The 21,712-nt window shown below is 49.9% G+C and overlaps 1 protein-coding gene across 6 annotated transcripts in view; it reads left to right on the top strand.

The window, feature by feature from the left end:
• The window catches only part of ATP9B (ATPase phospholipid transporting 9B (putative)), a 124,817-nt gene that overhangs the window by 76,689 nt on the left and 26,416 nt on the right, over nucleotides 1-21,712 (top strand). For all 6 annotated transcript variants that reach the window (XM_075533098.1, XM_075533100.1, XM_075533099.1 and 3 more), the window contains exons 12-13: nucleotides 8,852-9,012; nucleotides 15,195-15,337. In XM_075533098.1, the coding sequence (XP_075389213.1) occupies nucleotides 8,852-9,012; nucleotides 15,195-15,337 (304 nt within the window). The remainder of the gene's footprint in view (nucleotides 1-8,851; nucleotides 9,013-15,194; nucleotides 15,338-21,712) is intronic.

Raw genomic sequence — 21,712 nt, 5'->3', positions numbered from 1 at the left:
AACCTTATTAGCGACTTCCTTTTACAAAGATTCTCGTCGTCTTGAACATCGCATATTAACATTTTCTGCCCCTCCAACTGGAAATTATTTGCTTTATTGTAGAGTGTCAACTTGCTCTAGTTTCTGATGCGTTCTAATTGGTACTTTGGAGTATAATCATTGTGAAATACCACTCCATGCATTTCTTTATTTGGAAATTAATACAGACCTTTTCACTTCAGCTGTCAATCTGGGCAACTTTCCGCACAATTCCCAACTCTGGGATTCTTACAGACCATTAAGTGCGAGGCGGCTCAGAAAGCGCCTTTGCAGACAGAAAGCCAGCCCCGAACTCAGAGGCTGGAGAACCTGCCACATTTGGCCAGGATATCAGTAACAAAGCTTCCACGTAGACATTTTTAATAACAAAAGGGTGGTTAGGCAAGATTAAACGTTTATTTACCCATCTCCCCATATCATTTACATTGTCAGCAAATCTGCTACATCCCATTGCCCTATAAAGCAAAAATGAAAATTGTGCCCCATCAGAACCATAGGTGAAATGGCATTGATGAAACACACGGGCAGTGAGCTCACAACGTGGCAGGGAGAGAGCAGCCTGGTGGCAGGACTTGCCTGCTTTCTTCTCTCTCTGCCATCTTATAAGGCAGAAGGCTGACTGGGCATCACCTGGTGGTTTGTGGCTGGCTACCTTACCCTGCTGTGCCCTTCTGGGCAGAGTCATTCTGCAGGGGTGGGGGAGGTGATGCCACTAGGTGCCGTCCAGTGTGCAGGAGGAGCCCCTGCACAGTCGCCGTGGTGTTCACGTCCACTGTTGGCAGACGCCGAGTTGGTCATCTCCCACGAGAGGATAATCATGCTAAATGTTTGCCACAGGTGTCTGTACTGTACAAGGGTCACATGCTACCTGGTCATGTGTTACATGGGTCCGCTAACTAATTACATGGGAAAGTGATACAAAAACAGCGATGGTAGTGGCTCTCGTTTGGGATGGTGGTAAATATTTACTCATACAGCTCCAACATGTGGTGGTATTCCCAGGCACTGGGCATGGTGGCTGTGCCAAGCCGAGTGAGTCTGTCCTGGGCCCTCGGCACAGGGCCAGCCCCAGTAGCAGCCGCAGACCATGAGGGCGGTGAGCATGTATGGGCTAGCCTACCTGCTGAGCAGATCTCCCAATGAGTTGGTCATCTTTTGTTTCCTTCTAAGACCCTGTGGCTCAGAGCGAGCACCTTTGCCGCTCTGTTCAGCACTTAAAGAAGCCTTTCATGAATGGCGACGTCAGGAGTCCAGCAGCTTTGTGAGAGACCCACGTTTGTGGCCACATGTAGTAAGAGGCCTCGTGCAGCCTCTGAGGGGGTGCCGGATTGCAGCATGGGTGTGGACTTGTCACACGGCCTGGGACCTCTCCACTGTGAACCTGACGCTCTCGGTCACTCGTGAAACATAGCCAGCCCTTCTTTAAGAGGCGGGTGGAAAGGTGTGTGAATCCTGTCCCATCCCCCACTTCCCACAGTTCAAGTGTGCCCACGGTCCCTGGTGGTGGCACAATGGCAAGGTTGAGTGCCCCCCACCACCACCAGCAGCATCACAGGAGGAAGGTCTGGCATCTCTGCTTCTGTGGTGGTGCTGGTTGAACACCAGCCCAGTCTGAGGTGGGGCTAACATGGGGGGGGGGGTTGAAACCCTAGCGCATGAAGTCTAGGTGCTCCCTGAAAATGGGGCAGTGAGCCCAGGTCTGGTAGTGACCCCAAACCAGCCTCGGAGCCCCATTTTGAGTACTGCGTAAAAGATGGGAGCATGTCTTAAATGAGACACCTGCTGAATACCCAAGACACATTCTCGGGCACACGTGTGTGCCCCAGCCGTCCTGCTCACCTGCCCATATGTGTGCTGAGGCGCCAGGATCCAAGAGCCTGGCTTGTGAAACCCAAGCAGCACCTTCCACTGCTGTTGCTGGAAGAACCGTTCCTCATGCTCCAAGGAGGGGGCCCTGAGAGCAAGCCAGCCAGGGAGGCTTGGCTGCCTTTTCAGAGGAGCTGTCCCTGTCCCTCCCCCAATGTGTGACATCGCTGTGAGAGGGGAGGACTTTCAGATGAACGCTCCTCCCTGCAGGGGCCTTGAGAGCTCGCCCTCGACCACAAATCTCAGTCCCACCGTGTGGAATGCACTGGGTCCATGGGTCTCTGGAGTAATTAGACTGCTGGCGGGTAGTCTTGGCAAAACCAGTTCGAATGGATAGCGTTTTTCATTGGTAAGAAAAGAATATGATAGATTTATTCAGGTTCTGAAACCATTGATAGGAGGACACGTTTTTCCCAATTCAGCGTCTTCAAACAGCCTTTGCCTGACGTGTAGGTGAGTCACACTGTGGCTCCTGGGGTCCCCTTCACACAGGCACTGCTTTGTCACACAGAAAGCAGGTGTCTGCAGTCTCTGATTCCCCCCCCCCCCAATACGTGTCTTAGTCTCCGAACGGCGTCTTTAGAAACCAATGATTCTGGGGGACTCCCTGGGCCACATAAAGCTCAGGCAGACCGATCAACACAGAAGGTTTTTGGGGACCCCACGGGGTCAGCTGCAGGCTTTCTAAGAGGACACGGGCAGTCATGGGGCTTTGCCAGGAGAAACTTTAAGAACATTGCAAACTGCATCCAGAAAAGCTGCTCTAAGGACTGCCTCCCAGGGCAGCGGTCTGCTCAGCGAGGGCAGCAGGGCTTCCGGTGGGAATTCCTGGGGAAACTTGATCTTGCCCGTCCCGGCCTTGTACCTTCACACACTGTGTTGTGGTCCCCACTCAAGACCATTCTAGAGGAGCAGGAGGGGTCGCCCTCAACTGTGTGCAGGCCTCTGGAGGATGTGTGGGAGGTGGCGCTTCCTGCGGCTTTAGTTCTGGGTCAAGGAGACGTCTGATTCTTTCACCCTCTGACACCACTGCTACGGCCTATGATGTTTATGTATCCTGCCTTGAAGATGGGGCTTCGTATGGGATGAGTGAGTTTGGTTTATTCAGGAAATGTACAGGCTGTAAATATTGACATGGACTTTATGACAGACAGACAGACATGTGGGGTGCCTGCCTTTGTTGCTGAAAAGGCCAGAGCATTCATTCAGTTGGCTCACTTAGAGGTTCCCCTCTCCCCTGCCAGAGCTGGCTGCTAGAGAAACTGCAGGGGAAGGCAAGTGCCGAGCGTGTGCCCCCTCTGCTGGCCGAGCCCCAGCATGGCACCTGGGCACCGGGTCCCAGTTGCCCCCTGGCCTCCTTTCCCTGATGTTGAAATGAGCCACAAGGGCCTTTGTAAAGTATGACCCAGACTCACGTGCACGAGAAAGTTGTTGGCTTTTCTTGGATCTGGTGCTGACCCTTAATGTCACTTCTTGTGTAGAGGATACAGATCTCCTTCCCAAATCACTTTTACATTATTTTGCCTCTTTTCAAATGACAAAGGCATTTTTGTATGACAAAGACGAGTCACCGACCATGAAGCTCGTCATAACACACAGTGCTAATTTGTCGCCCGGGCCTGATGGTATTCCTCATGTCCTCCTCGGTTGGGGTGTTTTCCAGGCGCAGCAGGCTCGCTGTGCGCTGTGTACAGAGACAGTGACTCCGTTAGAATTGGGCTGACCACAGAGCAAGGCGACCCCACGCGAGCCAGAGAGTAGAGCTCCCTCGCGCCCACCGGGCCCGTGCTGCCTGCTGGCGCTTCCACCTGCCAGCTCGCTGCGGTCAACATGTGAGCTCATCCGAGTCACTGTTCAAAGGAACATATTTTGACTGATCACTTATTTTTGACTCGCCGTGCTTGACTTTGAAGTTTCCGTTATCCCTTTATAAAGACCAAGGCTGGACCCTGCATCCCAGGCTGCGCCCCTCAGAGCACAGAGTGAGCACTGAGTTTGGGAACTCCCATCTTCCCTCTGTGAACACACACGTGCCTGCATGTCCCCATGGCTGTGCGGCTTTCACCTCTGGTGCACACAGCCGCCGCCTCCTGCCCGCTGCTCATCTGTCTTGGATCCGGCTCATCAGAGAGAGGCCTCCTTGGTCTGCACTCCCCATGCCCTCTCCAGACCCAACAAGTCACACACCTGCAAGGGGTGGGCGTGGCGGTATCTCAGCCACGGGCACGAGGTCACTGAGGGGCAGCTGACAGTGGTGCCCCCAAAGGGATCCTGAAGGGATAGAATGTCAGGTTGGATGCCACGCCCCGTGTCCTTCCTGCATACCTCAGCAGTGCGGAGGCAAGTCTGACCTACCCCTGTAGGGAATTGTCGTTTGGTTGTTTGTTTAATAAAAATATACTAAGCAACTTTTGCTTCCAAGCTGTTTAACATACAAGGATGTATTCGGAAGCCTGGCACAGCAGCATCCTGTGCCACAGAGTAACATCCTATGTAAGAGAGTACAGGGTACAGCACCATTTTATATCATAGAGTACCTGGTGCAGCAGCAGCCTCTGTTACAGATTAACTGTATAATAACATCCTCTATCAGAGGACCTGCTGCAGGAACAGTCCATGGAGTACCTGGTAGAATAACATCTAATGTCATGGGGTGCCCACAACAGCAGCATCCTGCGTGTGCAATGGGGGACCTAGGACAGTAATAGCCTGTGCCATGGAGTAGCTGGTACAGTGATGTGTGTAGTGGAATACTTGTGCAGCACATGCTATGTCATCTTTTACCTGGCACAGCATCATCCTTTGTCATGGAGTACCTGGGACAGCACGTGCTATGTAATCTAGTACTCAGTACAAGTAGCAACCTGTGCCCTAAAGTACCTGGTACATTAGCATCCTATGAAATGGAATACCTGAAAGAGTAGCGTCCTGTGTAATTTAATACCTGGTACAGCAAATCCTACCTAATGGAGTACGGGATCCGGTAACATCTTCTGCCTTAAGACTGCCTACTATAGTCACATCTTACCTAATGGAGAACCGAGTGCAGCAAGCACATCCTACCTAATATAGTACCCATCCAGTAACATCCTATACCATAGAATACCTGGTACATCCTGTGTAACTGGTGCTACCATTGTGAACAACAACGGTACCTGTATAGTAACGTCGTATACTGTAGAGTACTCAGGGCAGTAACATCCGAGTACCTGGTTCAGCATATCCTATGTAATGGAGTACACAGCACAGTAACATCCTATGCTGTAGAGTATCTGGTACAGCACATACTATGTACTAGAGCACCTCATACAGCTCATTCTATGCCATAGAGTACCTGGTGTAGTAGTAACACAGCCTGTGTAACGGAGTGCCTGGTACAGTAGTAATGTATCCTGTGAAACCTGATACATTACCTGGCACAGTAGTAATGTCCTATGCAAAAGAGTACTCAGTGCAGTAGTAATATATCCTATGTAACAGAGTGCCTAGTACAGCAGTAGTATCCTGTGTAGTCGAGTCCCCAGTAGAGTAGCAATAGCCTATGCAAGAGAGTACTTGCTACATCAGTATCCACCCTATGCTGTAGCATGTCTAGTACAGCTCAGTACAGTAGTGATACAGAGTGTCTGAGACAGTAGTAATATCATTTATGCGAGAGGACTTGGTGCAGAAATAATGTAGCCCTGTGTAACAGTACCCGGGAGAGCATTAATAGCCTATGCAAGAGAGTGCTTGCTACATCAGTACCCATCCTATGCTGTCGTATACCTAGCACAGCAGCATCCTATGTAATGGCGCACCTGGTACAGTTAGTTCATCCTATAATAATGCCGTCTGCAGTAGAGTACTTGGCATAGCTCACCCGTGGTGCAGAATCTTAAGCTGTTGAGTAACAACCTTCCCAACAGTGACTGAGTGTGCTTGAGTTGGGCAGCATTTGTTGGTGGGTAAAACTGGATGAGGAAAGATCCACCACCATCAGCTTTGAAGTGTCTGTGATAAGAGTCAAGGTCATGTATTGTCACATCAGGAGTCGACACGCTGACACCTCCATAGGAAGCTTTGAAAGCACCGGCTCAGGGAGAGTGGCCTGTCACGGCTAGCAGGACTGCTCCCCCATCCCAGTGCTTCCTGAGGTGTGGCCATGCTGGCCGCCCTGCTCACAAGCGAGGGACCAGACCCCCAGGGAGAGGAGAGCCCTCACCGCTTCCCTTGTGAAAACAGATGCTTTGCAGGAGAACTCTAGGTTGAATCCAGTCTTGCCCCAAGATTCGGGAAGCGTCATTGGTCTGAAATACGGAAGTGCAAGGAGGAGCTCATATTTTTAACTCACGTCCGGGGGGGGTTTATTACAAGTAGGTGTTTGTACCAGGAATTCAGAGAGGCCAAGTACAGTCTTGTAGTCAGAACCCAGACTCCAGAGGACAGCATGTACTGGGGGGTCACTGAGCATTGGGGGGTGGAGGTTGGGGGGGGGGGAGTGATCAGGGGGTCCTTCCATTCCAGAGCTACGAGGGTGCGCTCATGATTAGATCGAGGCCCTCGCCTGTCTTTCAAAATCGGGATATCTTTGTAGGGAGAAAACAGGACACATTTAAATTCATACGTAGAGCTGAGATGGGTTCTTGGAGATTTTTTTTAATCGTTTTATTAGGGGCTCAGAGAACTCTTATCAAAATCCATTCATACATCAATTGTGTAAAGCACATCTGTACACTCATTGCCCTCATTATTCTCAAAACGTTTGCTCTCCACTTAACCCCTGGCATCAAGTCCTCATTTTTCCCCCACCCTCCCTCATGAACCCTTGATAATTTATAAAGTATTATTTTGTCATATTTGACCTGTCGGACATCTCCCTTCACCCACTTTTCTGTTGTCCGTCCCACAGGGAGGAGGGGGTCACATGTAGATCCTTGTTTTAACTCCTCTCTCTAACAAGCAAGGGCAGGTGAGCCAAGAGAACAGTAAGCAAACATGCTCACACTCTGCCAGGCTGGTGCCACATGGGGGCAGCCTTACTGGGTGCCTGCGGATGCCTAGCATCAGACCCAGGCAGCTGCGCTCTTGGCTCCACCCTCTGGGAGGGAGGGTTAGCTCAATGGGGACACAGGTTGCTGCTGCACTGTTAGGAAGAGAAGGTCAGGTTTCCATTTGCTGGCAGGAATACCACCACCACCACCACAGCCTCCCTGGCTTTTTTCTTGATTAAGCAGGAGAACGAACACCATATTTACCCCTCATTGTTGGCACAAACCATTATTTCAGGGAGAACCATTAGCTATTTAAAAGTTGGTACATAAATTAAAGAGGAGCTAAGTGGGTTTGTGATGGTTGCCATTAGTAGCATTTTAGATTATACAGGCAATTATTGTGCTCATTACCCTAGAACAGCCCCTTTGCAAAACTATTGTGGTTGTCTTAGACATTATGCACAAATTTTCCCGTGGAGATTAACATTTCCAGTAGCGTATTTAATTTTGGTACCACAGTTACTTCAAATACAATAAATGTTATGACAAGTAGAAGAAAATTTGCTTTATGACTATAGGAAATGACAATAGATGTTGAATATGCCTTTGTAGAATACTTAATTTACCTTTTCTTATACCGTCCTAATTATGTTACGTGATTGCTAATAGACTCTCTGAGAGAAGGTCTGGCAAGCTCCGCAGAAGGTGTGTGGCCTGGCCGCGGGGGGAAGAAGCTATTTTAAGAAAGAAAGATTCCCATACAAAGTAAAATGCCCACCTTCGTCATGGAGTTGGTGACTTTAAAGTTCCCGGTGTTTGACATGGAGCACCGCTGTCCAGCGGGGTCACCTTGTGCCTCGGGCACCCTGGAGGGCTCTTCCGAGAGGATGTGTCAAGGCAGGAACTGAGAGTGGGCTCTTGGGTTTCTCGAAGGCACACGTCGAGTGCTTCCCACTGTGGCTAGCATGAGCAGGGACCCGGAAGATGTGGGCACGTGCGTGGACACAGCTATGTTCCTGGGGGGATTTCTTCGCCAGGAAGGTGGCCTGTCCCACCTCTTTACATCTTTCTAGTGCCGGGCGTCACTTGGGGCCTTCGATGTAGCTGTCATCTCCAAGCAAGCCGCCGCTTCCAACCACCGCCCCCCCTGTGTTTGGGAGGGTTGGGGAGTGCAGTGGCCCCGGCAGTCCCCCTCGGCGTGTCCTGCCACTGCAAGGCTCTGGAGGGTCCAGCTGCGAGAACACACAAGGCACTGGTTATGCATTTGGAAGATGACAGCGATGCTTTATTTTATGACAAAAAAGACCAGCTCTGGAAGGGCAGATTAAATCACTCCCTCACTTGTTAATGGGATTTGGATGGAGAGAGTAAAATGTGCACTTGGCCTCACTGAGCAGGCGGCTGGGGCCGGAGGTAATTGAGTCTCTTTCCCTGACTGCCTGAGTAATGACTTCATCTGGCCCTCCTCGCCTTTGTCACAGACACAGCCTCCACTTCTCTAGCTTAATTTTTCTTCATTTTCATCCAAAAACCTATTTTTCTCAATAATTCAAGCATAAACTATGGAGTAGTTGAAGGAGTAGAAATTACAAGTTGTTTGTCCTCATTGTGGGCCTGGCTGAGACCTATTGAGTCAGTCCATGGCCACGAGGTGCCCTGGGGAGAGGCTGTGGGCCTTAGTGGTCACTGTGAGGGCCCTGGGTCGGAGTGGGCAGGGAGGCCCCTGCCTGTCTGGCTTGGCTGCTGTGTCCATTGAGCCCTTGGGGATGTCTCCCACCCACCTCGAGAGCAGCCTGCTCAGAGCACACATGCTGGCCGTATGCTTAGTCTGCCGGCCCCTCTGGACCCTCCCTGGGGTCAGGACTCAATCCAAGAAGTAGCCTGGCGACTGTGGGGCTGGTGCTTCTGGACCCAGGATGGGGATGGGGGAGGTGGGCTCCGTGCCTCCCATGACGTGGCCTCTCTCTCCCCAGATCGGTCTGTTGGACCTCGAGCTCAACCAGCTGACCAAGGCACTCTTCCTGGCCCTGGTGGCCCTCTCGGCTGTGATGGTGACCCTGCAGGGCTTCGTGGGCCCTTGGTACCGCAACCTCTTCCGGTTCCTCCTCCTGTTTTCCTACATCATTCCCATCAGGTAAGCTGGAGGGCTGCGGGGAGCCATCTCGGAGTGTGAAGCGGAGGGACCCAGAGACCAGACCAGAAACTCCCTGGGGTGCATTTTGCTGGAGTGCCCCACGGGGCTGACACTTCTCCTGCACGGGGTGTGAGCATGTCACACCTTCTGTGACAGCACGGGCTTCTGGATCAAATGAGGAGAGGAGTCCTTTCTTCACCGCAGTGGACTGTTCACATCTGGTGCCCTCGCACCTGTCTTTGAGCATCAACATCTTAGTTACCTGTCCTTAAGGGCGTGGGGGGTGGGGGGACGGTGTCTCATTTACCTGTCAGGTAACAGCACATGGTGAGAAAGGTGGTCTCTTACTAGGACCTCGCTTTCAAGACAGAAGCCCAGTTAACTGGCAGTGGAGCTGGAACTAGTTGACGTCATATGTCTGCTTCCTTTGGAGGCTGTGCCACCTACCGCGTGCCATCTGTAAGTCTGTTGATCGTGAGTGGGAGCCGAGAACCGAGCGGTCCGTCGCGGCATCTGAGAGCAGCCGGGCAGGGACTCTCAAACCTTTCCTCCACGGATGCCCACCCCCACCCCCATGCCCGGTCACTGTTGACGGGCACGCGTCCTCACAGTGCTCACTTGGTGTCCACGCCACACACGCAGTCCACTTCTGGGACCCCGGCTGCTGGCACGTACCATGCTCGGGCTTCTGCCCTCAGGATTGTTTCCTTTTTCTGAGAAGCCCAACGGGATTCAGAGCCTAAAATGATTAACAACTAGCAGATCAGGCTCATTATTTTGAGCAGTGTAGATACAAAGTGATTAATTGACTGTATAATTCCAAGACCGGTTCTTAAGGGAGTTTCATAACTCCCTTTGAACAACATAAGTGTCATTTGCGTTGGAAGAGCCTCGTGGTGTGGTTTGCACTGAGACAAGTGTCAATAGTCCTTGAGGATTTGCACCCAGGCTTCTCTCCTGCTGCTGCTGCTGCCCATGCAGGGCTGGAGTTCAGGCAGGGAGGGGGCTGGACCTCTAGCCAAGGGCTGGTGTCTGCACAGGTTCAAGGGGCTCTTCCCAGTTGAGCCATGGCCATCACAGCAGACCCGGGATGACCAGGATCTGAGAAGTGTGGGACACCATGGGGTGGGGTTGTCCCTGTGGATCAGCACCCTTACAGAGATGTGATCCTCCTCGTGTTCCTTAGCAACTCTGGTTTCCAGACTCATTTGTGAAGGTGCAAGGCTGTGCCTCTCAGAGATGACCGTCCTCCAGGCTGCCTTGACCCTGTGCCACTCTCCAGAGTGCCGGCCATCAACCAGCCTCCTATAGGGGCCCACTATGCCCCCGCCGTCTCCCCTTCCATTCTGCTTACTATTCTACTTTTTTCCCAAACTTGTAAAATTTGGATCTCAGGTCACTTTGTGGGCTGTGACAACCAGTTCAAAGTTCTGGTTCCTGCCCCCCACCACACCCCATGGGTGCCAGAAGATGGGTTTGGCAGTCACTTTCTGAGCCGCCGAGGCCTCGAGAGAGCCCCATAGCCCAGGTCCACTCTGTTTACAGGATCTTCTGGGCACAGCTCTACCCAAACGTCTTCTTACCTTTACCCCTTTGCCACCGCAGGAGAAGGGTAGCACTGCCCCTGAATCCCATGGGAGCAGACAGCCTCGTCTTTCTCCACCAGAGCAGCTGGTGGGTTTAAACCAGGAACCTTGCAGCTAGCAGCCGATACGTAATACACTGCACCACCAGGGCTAGGCTGTGCAAGTGTTAGCACATGTGATAATTACTTCTTTAGCTCAAAACAACGCATTTCCCATATTTCAAAAGCATGTATGTTTGTGGTACAAGAAAGTTTGAAGTTAGACAATGGCAAGGAAAAGTTAACTTTCTGTATCATCTCATTGCCTGAAGCTACAAGGGGTACCTCCCCCCACCCAAGTTGGAGCTTTCAGAGTACGCATTTTTTCTCTCGGCGAGCATCGAGCAACTCGCTCTGAGTTAGTGCACTCAGTAGCATTGCCTGGAAAGGTCCTCTCTGGTCACAGTGAGTTTTTGTTTTTTGTTGTTTTTTTCATATAAGCAGTTTTGCTTGAACCTTTTTTTGTGTGGTGGCCAATTTAAGAGAAGAACGTGAGACTGCAATGTTGCTTCCCGCTCAGGGGAAACGTGCTCAGAAACTTGTGAAGTTGAACACAGCTTACAAAGGCAGCCCTATGGGAAAGACTCAAGTGTACAAGCGGTTTTCTCATTTCAAAAAAGGATGACGGCCCTCGTCCTGGGCTCCATCAACTTCCTGAATGGACGAAAGTGTTGACTCGTATTGCATTTCGAGTTCTTCCACCAGGTCAGAGTGTTAATCAGACTTCCTACGTAGAGGTTCTGAAAAGATTGTGTAACAGTGTGGGACAGTAAAGGCCTGATTTGTGGTAGATGGGGGACTGGTTTTGCCACCACACAATGTATCTGCTCACACAGCCATCTGGTGCACCAGTTTGGGGCAAAAATAGCATGCCTCTCTTGCTCCACACACTTCACTCACGTGAACTCGCTCCATGCGACCTCTTTTTGCCTCTCTGAATGAAGAGAAACATGAAAGGACAGCAGCTTCACGGCATAGAAGAGCTGAAGAAGAAGGGAGGTGCTGTCCGCCATCCCAACAGATGAGTTTGAAAAATGCTTCCAAGAATGAAACTGCAGGTTTACGTGTAATAGAGAGTACTTTGAAGGTGATCATGTTGTTTCATAATAAAATTTAAATACACAGATTTGGGGGGGGGCATTCCAGTTTGCGGGGGAGGGGTACCCCTCATAAATTAACCCAAGGCCTTCGGCTGAGGCACACAGACTTACCAATGCGTAAGTGCACAGTCCCTGGTCACCTGCCCCGAGTGCAGCCTGCTGTGGGTGTCGCTCACCAGTGCTCGCCTGGTGCACAGCCAGGCGCGGTGGTGAGCGAGATAGCAGTGGGGCTGCACCTCCGTTGAGCTCCAGAATGCGCTGGCAGACGTCAGCATGATCAGCGTGAGAGTGTAGCTTCTTTTCAGAGGCAGAGAATGCAGTTTGCCGATTCAGCAGCAGGACGAGAATGGAAAAGCTCCAAGGACAGGGCATGTGCTCAGAGAGCTCAGTTTATGTCAGATTGAAGCAACCGCACTGGCCTTGCTTTGCAAAGGTCCCCGTCAGTGCAGACAACGGCTGTGCATTTTAATATTTGCTGAATGTGCTTTTGCACTTGGCATAGGCTAGGGTATTTCTCATGGATTTTGGTTTGTCTGGCAAAGTACATACATCTGGAAGTACAGCTATCTTAAGTGCCCTGAGCACGTTCAAGAGTCTTTAAGAAGATGCTTACAGTGTAAGACAGACAGTTTTACAGAAACTCCTTATCAAAATGTTATAACTGACGTTATCTAAGTCACTTTGTCTTTCAAAGGGCGATCTTACGAGTGCCAGCCCCGTCCCCACCCTTCTACGTGGCACCTCTTGCCTGGATGCTGCTCAGCCCAGGAGCCTTGTGTCTGCAGCGCGGGGCCCAGGACAGGGCTGGGAGAGGTTTGCTCTCCTGGTAGGCATGTTCTGGTTCACATGTGGGGTATTGTTTTACAAGTGTCCCTGAGAGCAGTTGTGCACACCTGTGTTGCACTTTGCCCATCCTGCTGCCCGGGGGCGGGCGGGGGGGGGGGGGGCTGTCCATGCTGGCTGGAATGACAGTACGGTCCTGCCGCGCGGCTGCACGGAGCCAGGAGATGTGTTTTGCCATTGTCTCCAGCGCCATTTGGAATTCCTCCTTCCACAGCACAGGTTGATGCTTTTGATGAAACTACTCATGAGTGTGACTTCTGCTTCCACCTGCCCATGGTGGGCTCTAAACTCAGCCTCCCTGGGAGGGATGTCTGTGAATGGTTTCAGGTAGAGGTGCTCCCTAGCGGGTGGTGGGGCGGGGGTGGATATAGGGCATCTCAGAGCCAAGGAAAAGTCACTGCGGGCCATGGAGGGCGCTCCCTCTTTGAGTGTCACAGCTGCTAGCGGCTAGTATGGGGCGGGGAGGGGTGGGAGGAGTACGCCACAGGGCTGGCCATCCATGCACAACAGTGGGCAGTGGCCACTTGGAGCACACTCAGCCCTGTGGTCAGCCATACTCCTCAGTGCAGCGCCATCGTGGCCAGCTCACCATCTGGAAGCACACAGGGCTTTGCCACTTCTTTGGAGTAGCTCCCTTGGCAGTAATGCCACAGTTCCTATTTTGACTAAAAATAGATTGCCTGTCTGTGACCTTATCTACTTCTGTAGTTCTCAGTATAGCAGATGTCGGGTTTTGTTTTCATCAGTCGTGTTACTGTATACAGGAACCCTGGAGATGTCGTGTTGATTACAGGTGGGCGCTAACCTCAAAGTCAGCATTCTGAATCCACCAGCCATCCCTCAGGAGACAGACAGAGCTCTCTAGTCCGGTGGTTACTGTGTGTCGGACCGACTCCGTGGCTGTGTGTTGAGTGCTGCTGTAGGAAGGGCCTTGCTCATAGAGCACTGCTGGCAGTCATTGATGTGTAGACGCTGGCAGTGACCTCACCAGCTTTACAACAGCCATTCTCATCCTGGGGGTCATGACCCTTTTGGGGGTTGAACGACCTTTTCACAGGGGTCGCCTGGTTCATAAGAGTAGCAAAATAACAGTGATGAAATAGCCACGGAAATAATGTTATGGTTGGGGGTTAGCACAAGAGAAGCTGTATGAAAGGGTCGTGGCACTGGGAAGGTGGAGAACCCTTGCTCCAGAGAGACTCACAAAGAAAATGTGACCCTGAGCACACTCACAGCTCCCGCTTCCTGCATGGCGCCCCAGCCTTGGATGCTGAGAGACGCCTTCCCCTGAGCAGCTTTTCCTCCACAGACTGCGAGCTGATGCCCATCAGCCTGGGACAAGTTGAAGGGCAGTTGAAGGTGTTCTGGGGCATTCCTTCGCCCAGGGAGCCCTCTCTGGTTCATCTGCAGGGCCTGGGGGCGGTTTCTCAGGACTCCTCAGAGTTCCTTTCTGCATCTGTAAGGAGCCCTGGCTACCCAGGGCTAAGGCCTGGCGGGTGACCCCTTGGGAGAAAGGCATAGCGGTCTGCTTCCCCAACCTTCTGGGGCTCTATGTCAGGTGGCTTTGGCAGCACTGGGTGGGGGTGGCGGTTGCTGCTGTGAGGCTGGGCTGCCTCAGTTGCTCTGGCTCTTTCTCTCTTGGCTCACGCCCTTCTCCGGGGCTGCTCCCCCTGGTGGCGTGTCCACAGCGGTGGCGTGGGTTTTCTGGCAGTCCATCGTTTATAGTCAGTGGGTAGCTCTTTGTGATAAACTGAACGTGATTTCTCCAGTTTGTCTATCTTGACTTTTGGTGTCATTGATGGGACAGTTTTAGTGCTAGTGCCATGAACGGGGGTCCTTTCTCCTTTCTCCATCACCAGAGGACCTCCCTACCTCGGGTTCGTAACCTGGACCTGCACTGGCCGCTCTTTGCCCCTTGCCAGCCCCTGTTGGACCTGCACTGGCCTGTGGCTGCAATGCACCTGCACAGGAAAGGTGGTAGTCACCGCAGTGACGCAGGTCAGCTTGGCACTGCTTTGGAACGCTTCCCCGGCCCACACTGGACAAGTCAGCCCTGGGCACCATGCCCCTCAGAGTGTCCCCTCTGAGCCAGGGGGGAAGGGGCACAAAGACACAGTGCTAACACCCGTCAAGGTTCCAAACAGGCTCGTTCCCTCGAGCACTGTTGGACTGTGCCCCTTAGCATGCCCTTTGCTCCTCCATCTCAGACTCTCCCTGGCTGAGGGTTGAGTGTGGGTTGTGCACGTGTGGAGCCATGGACTGAGCATGGTGCTAACTGGAAGGTGGTGGTCCTATCCCACCAGCTGCTCCTGGGGAGAAAGCTGGCTGACTGCTTCCTTCAGGATGCACAGCCCCTGAAACCCCACCGCTGCCCCCACTGTATCCTACAGGGTCCGGGCGAGTCAGAATCTGCTGATAGCTGCCTGTTCAGTTATGCAGCAGACATTCTCTGAGCTGTCAAGCCTGTGTGTTGACTTAACTGTCGACCAATTCACCTACAGTCGGAAAGCCAGTGTGACCCCTTAATATTTAAAGATAATTTCTGTAACTAGGCAGATTCCTCAAAAGGGTGCCCTGTCTTGGGCTGCTGAGTGTGGTGGTGTTTTTCCTGACAGCTTGCGCGTGAACCTGGACATGGGTAAAGCAGCCTACGGCTGGATGATCATGAGGGACGAGCATATCCCCGGGACGGTCGTCCGTACCAGCACCATCCCTGAGGAGCTGGGCCGCCTGGTGTACCTGCTGACAGACAAAACAGGTATGCACGGGGCCTCGTGAGCTTGCCGCCACAACCCCCACAACAGCTACATGTGTCTGTGTTACACTCGGAGCACTGTGCCGCCAAAAACCGACGCACCAGCTGAGGTGTGTGCATGTGAAATCACAGCTGCATGTGAATGTGCACATAGACGCTTGCACGTGCATGCTTGTACACACAGCAGTACACGGCTAGAAGTCAGCATGCCAGCAGCCACATGTGCAGCTGTGTGCCTTGTGCTGCACACATAGCCACATCCTTGCATATTCTGTGCAGGACATGGAGAAGGCCTAGATGAACAGGCAGGTGCGTGGTGCTGGCGAACACTTGATGGAGTCAGAACAATGCAGGTGTCTGTTGTGAGGGCCAGTGCAGGACGGGTCGGGCACAGCTCCTGATTCAGGTGATCTTGGCGTCCCCCTCACCTGGAACACGCTTCCGCCCTCAGACAGACCTGCTCCTGCGCCGACTCCTACAAGGGAGGTGTGTGCTTTTGCACCAGGCCTTGGTAGCGGAGCAACCACAGCATTGTGTGCCCAGCAGTCTGCACATCTCTCACACACACACACACACACACACACACTACAGTTGAGGGCTGAGCCACCTTAGGGCAGTGCATACGCACTCCCACGGCATGGAGCCTCAAGAGGGAACGGTGATGAGAGGAAAAGTTTCAACTTACAGAAAACTGAAAAAGAGACAAGTAAACAACTTAATGTTTAAGTTTGAGTAGTGAGGAAATTGTGATAAAAGAAAGGAAAAAAGATGGTCATACTGATGTAACGGGAAGAAAGTGCCATGTCCTCTTTCACATCAGCAAAGTACACCACACTAAAAGATGCTATGAAGAGTCACTGCACAGTAGTACAAGGTTCAATTCTAAATGGTTGTGTGCTTTGGTAAAACAGTCTAAAAATATAGTAAGGAGAATAGGTATAGACAGGAACAATGAACATTTCATCGTCTCTAATTTACCTATAAGCCAAGCAGGAAATTTTAATCTCATGACATTTAAGAAATTTTTAACAATTCCAAAATTGTTATTTTTTTAAATCAGTTTATTAGGGGCCCATACAACTCTTTTCACCATCCTTACATCCTTTCATTTGTGTCCAGCACATTCGTACATATGTTGCCATCATCATTCTCAGAACACCTGCTTTCTACTGGAGCCCTTGGTATCAGCTCCTCAGATTTCAAAATTGTTGTTATTGTTTCTACTTCATTCCTCAGAAGTGGGAAGCCAAGTTAGTCTTTGTAGTTTGTTCTTAGTCTGTACGCTCCACTGAAACATGTTCACGTTGGATGACCCTGCTGGCATTTGAAATACCAGTGACATCGATTCGGTGTCACGGCCACACTCCGGCCTCCACAGTGTGACCAAGTGGTGGAGTCCAACATTAGAGAACGCATATCTGTGGTAAGCATGTATCATACTGGCAAAGATTTACACACTCTTGGACATGAGTGAAGACCCACCAGATTCCAATGGTGGGCACATTAGATCACGCTGAAATTATTGATGACAAGGTTTAAATGATTAAGAGAACTTCATACCCAGCCCGCTGCTGTTGAATCCCTTCGGCTCCATAGTGACCATGTGGCGCAGCGTCGGAAGCCTCCAGCGCTTCCCAGGCTGTGAATCTGGCGGGAGCAGACTGTCTCCTGACCCCCCCACCCTTCCTGACCTCCATCGGCAGCATGAGCACCTGCTGCGCCACCTAGAGTCCTGGGAAGCGAATTGCAGAGATGGCTTTTGGAAGCTGAAGAACTCACTTTTAAATAATACATGGGTCAAAAGAGAGTTCAAGGGAAATGTAAAATACTTACAGCTTAATGATAGTAAGATTGCTGTCTGTGGATGCACAGCAGCAGGGTTTTGTGGGAACCTCCCAGCTTCACCCCCTTCCCAGGGTGCTAATCAGAGGATTTCAGGAGCTGGAAATTCATCATCTAAATGGCCAACTTGAGAACAGTAAAGTAGTTCCCAAAGGAGTGTAAGGATGCTGTCGAAGATAATAGAAATTAGTGACACAGTAAACAAAGATAAAGCCAATTGGCCCTTTAAAAAACTTGACCAAAAGAGCCTGCCACTGATGGCAGTAATTGGGATCACTTGGGGTGGGGCGGGGCGGGGCGCGCATTACAGATGCGAAAAGGGACAACTTTACAGAAGGGCTGTGTCCGAGAATGTGTCTAGTAGCATGAGTAGTAGAAGAGTGCCCAGCATAGTGTTAGCCATCACAGCTGACTCAGAAATTCTTTTAATAATCCTCTAAAACCACTAAAGAAAAGCAGTTCGATGTAAACTTGTACACACCATCAGCCCTGGTTTTAGAAATACTCCTATTACCTTTAAGGCCTCCATCCTCCAGTCTGCACGTGCTCTGTGACGACAGACAAGCAAAGGTGCGTCCCGTCGCTTTCACACGCTCAGGCGGAAACAGGCAAGGACAAACTATGGAGGAAAATTAAAGTACATCTTTCATGCACTTCATGAAAGAAGTCCTAAATTAACCATTGGTAGCCCAAATTAACAATAGATAAAAATGGTAACACTTAAGTAGAATTTATTTAGGAAGCAGCTTAATATCAGAAAATATGTAAATATGTAAATATCATTTACTTCATTAATACATTAAGCATGTTATTTCAACAGTTGGAGAAAGAATATTTACTGTCTTTTTTTCAATTTACTACTTAAAGAGAAAACACACATAGTACAATTTGTAAACAAGGATGAGTTCTCCAAATACTTAGACATACAAACTCCTCCAGAGTGTAGACAAAACATTGCAAGTTGTTCTAAGGGTGACCATAAACCTGACAATGACATTATGAAGAAGAACCAACAGAAACATGTAATCAATGAAAAGCACAATGTTTCAGGATCAAGTTGGTTTATTGCACAAGTGCAATGAGTGTTTGAATTTGGCAATCAGTTGGGTTCATCTGCAGCATTGCATTATGACAAAAGTAAGGCTCCAAACACCTCACTGCAGTAACCATCGCTCTGCGCGCACACTTAGCAGATTAGGAATAACAAGACCAAAAGACCAAACTCACTGCCACCAAGTCAGTGAGGACTCATAGCAACCCCCCACCCCCACCCCTGTGGGGTTCCCGAGGCTGTAACGGTTCATGGCCGTCAAAAGGCCAGTCTTTCTCCCAAGGAGCAGCTGCTGGTTTTGAACTGCTGACATTGCAGATCACAACCTAGCGTAGCTCCTGTACCACTTGGGTTCTAGTAGGAATAACAAGGGACTCCTCTATTCCGATTGGAGCAGCCATGGGGCTAGTGGGTGCATGTCGGACTGCAGCTCGCAAGATCAAGTGGACGTCACCGGCAAAGACCGGCTTTTCTACCCCATGAAGAGGTGCGGGCTCAGCGGCCCACGGGCACATTTCTTCCCGGTCCTCTGGAGCCACTGCTTGGACTCAGTGGCAGGAAGAGTGAATTTTACTTGAAGAAGGGTACGCCCGAGCAATCTACAGTGAACAACATTCTGAAGGAGAAAACAGGGAAAGATTTTTTCACGACTAAGACAATTAAAAAAAAAACCACATTCTCACATTCTGCCATCATTCTTAGGCCTTACAGAGTTTGACTTGTTAGCCAATACCATGACACAAACCAAAACAAAGGTGTGAGGTTAAGAAACAAATGGGAGAAAAAACATGTGATTAGGAAATGGTGTACATAGAAAATGCAAATGAATTTATATACACTCACTGAAATTAATAAACTAATTTGGCAAGATCAATATAGAAAAATCTGTTGCAATTCTATATTCCAGAAAAAGTGGCCAGGAAGTGAACATGTCAACAATACTCATCCAGTACCATTAAGGAATGAAATGCCAAAAATGAATTTCATTTCACTCCATTACGATCTTCGTGTGTACCTTGTATGATTTTATTTACTCCATTAGAGTCTTCGTGTGTACCTTGTATGATTTCATTTCACTCCATTACGGTCTTTGTGTGTACCTTGTATGATTTTATTTACTCCATTACGATCTTAGTGTGTACTCTGTGTGATTTCATTTCACTCCATTACGATCTTAGTGTGTACTCTGTGTGATTTCATTTACTCCATTACGATCTTAGTGTGTCCTTTGTATGATTTTATTTCACTCCATTACAGTCTTCATGTGTACCTTGTATGATTTCGTTTACTCCATTATGGTCTTCATGTGTACTCTGTGTGATTTCATTTCACTCCATTACGGTCTTCGTGTGTACCTTGTATGATTTTATTTACTCCATTAGAGTCTTCGTGTGTACCTTGTATAATTTCATTTCACTCTTAAGATCTTAGTGTGTACTCTGTGTGATTTCATTTACTCCATTACGATCTTAGTGTGTACTCTGTGTGATTTCATTTCACTCCTTTACGGTCTTTGTGTGTACCTTGTATGATTTCATTTCACTCCATTACGATCTTAGTGTGTACTCTGTGTGATTTCATTTACTCCATTACGATCTTAGTGTGTCCTTTGTATGATTTTATTTCACTCCATTACAGTCTTCGTGTGTACCTTGTATGATTCCATTTACTCCATTACGGTCTTCGTGTGTGCTCTGTATGATTTTGAGCTGTTTTAGCATGTGGTCTGCAGACTGGGAGCCCCACGAACATGGGGAAGAATGTCTGTGTTCTGCTGCTGGCTGCAGTGCTCCGCAGAATGCGTGCACAAAGTTGTGCGTATCTTTTCTTATTCATCGTCTGCGTGTTCTCTCCATGACGGAGAGTGAGGCACAGCCTACAGTGAGAAGTCGTTCACGGTCACAGCTGAATGACCTGCTTCTCTTATGTCAGATTGTGCCTCGTATACCTTGAAGAATTGTTGGTAGGTGCATATATGTTTAAATTATTTTTATCTTAATGTATTGATCTTTTATCATAAAATGTCTATCTTTAGTGCCTTTTTTTTGCTTTTGAGTCGCTGTTTGATAATAGGAGCATCACTCCTTTTTTAATGCCTGCTTTAGGCATGAGAGATCTTTTTTTCATCCTTTTTGCCTGTTAGCATCTTGGAATGGAAATGTATCTCATGTAGGTAACATATACTTAGATCTTGGTTTTTTTTATCTAGTCTCATAGTCTCTGCCTTTTAGTTGTAATCTTTAATTCGTTAACATTTAACATGATTATTGATATAGTGGGATTTATGGCTGCCATTTTTCTTTTATATATGTTGTGACTTTTTCATCAATCCTTTTTCATTGCTTGCATTTGTATCGAATGACTATTCTTGTCATATGTTAAGCCCTTGAATGACTTTCATGCTTTGGGGAGCTGGTCGGATCGCCCTAGTGGCTGCTCTGAGCGCACGTGATTTGTTCCTCCGTAGTACTTCCTTCCAGTGAGAAGCCGATGCCTGTCAGTCCTGTGTAGCTCTAGTCCATCTTCCTCGCAGCGGGCTGTTACTGTTTATCCATGTCACGTCTGCACATTTCAAACCCGGCAGTGCATTACTGTAATTACTGTCTCCCAGAACAGTACGTGTATCACAGTAGCTGATAGAAGAATGTGCATTCAGACAAAGCTTTCAGTGCTGAATGTTACTTACTGTTTATTAATGTATGCCGGGCAATGCCCTCTTGATGTGTGGCCCAGCCCCCAGGGTGTGGTCCTGCTGGTTGGCCACTTCTGCCATAGCCCTCTGCCCAGTCTAGGGGAGAGGTGAGACTGGTCTCCTCCTAGGAGCTTCAGGGTCGAGAGGTCTGGAGGGAGGGATGTGTGCTCCCGTTGGTCCAGTCACCGTGGGAACTGGTAGCGACCGTGACCTTTGCTGGTCCCTGAGGTCTTCCTGCTCCCCACCTTCCTCCTGTAGACAGGTTGACCCCCATGGAGGGGTGGCTGGGCTGTCTGTTGCAAGCCCCCTTTCTTCTAGGCCCCACAGGGATGGGTCTGATGGTGTGTGCTTGTTTACGGGGCCAGATTCCAGGTCCACGGTCCAGATCTGGCTGTGTGCACAGAGCAGTGGGCACCAGACCCAACGCAGAGCTACTGGGCAGGCCTTCTGAGGGTGGGGCTGGGCTGTCTGTCAGGCAGCTGTGCTCTCTTGCCTCAGCAGAGGGGAGGACAAACCAAAACCCAAATTCACTGCAATCAAGTCAGTTGTGACTCAGGGCGAGATGACCCTGTAGGGCAGGGTGGCATCACCATGTGGGTTTCTGATTCTTTCTGTGTGTAAAACCCTGTCTTTCTCCCAGTAATCACCTTCTAGCTTCCTTCCGTGGATGAGAGAGCAATGTGGCGTAATTAGGGTTGATTGGAGTGCATGTTTCCGGTAAGCTCTGAAATGAGGGATGTTGCCATGGTGACACATCTGTGGCACCAGTGCATGAAACGCAGCGGTCGGCTGC

This window comes from Tenrec ecaudatus, chromosome 15, assembly GCF_050624435.1.
Source record: "Tenrec ecaudatus isolate mTenEca1 chromosome 15, mTenEca1.hap1, whole genome shotgun sequence".
In the NCBI taxonomy this organism is placed as follows: Eukaryota; Metazoa; Chordata; class Mammalia; order Afrosoricida; family Tenrecidae; genus Tenrec; species Tenrec ecaudatus.
Note: the sequence above shows the minus strand (reverse complement) of the source record. Positions and strands in the feature narration are given on the sequence as shown.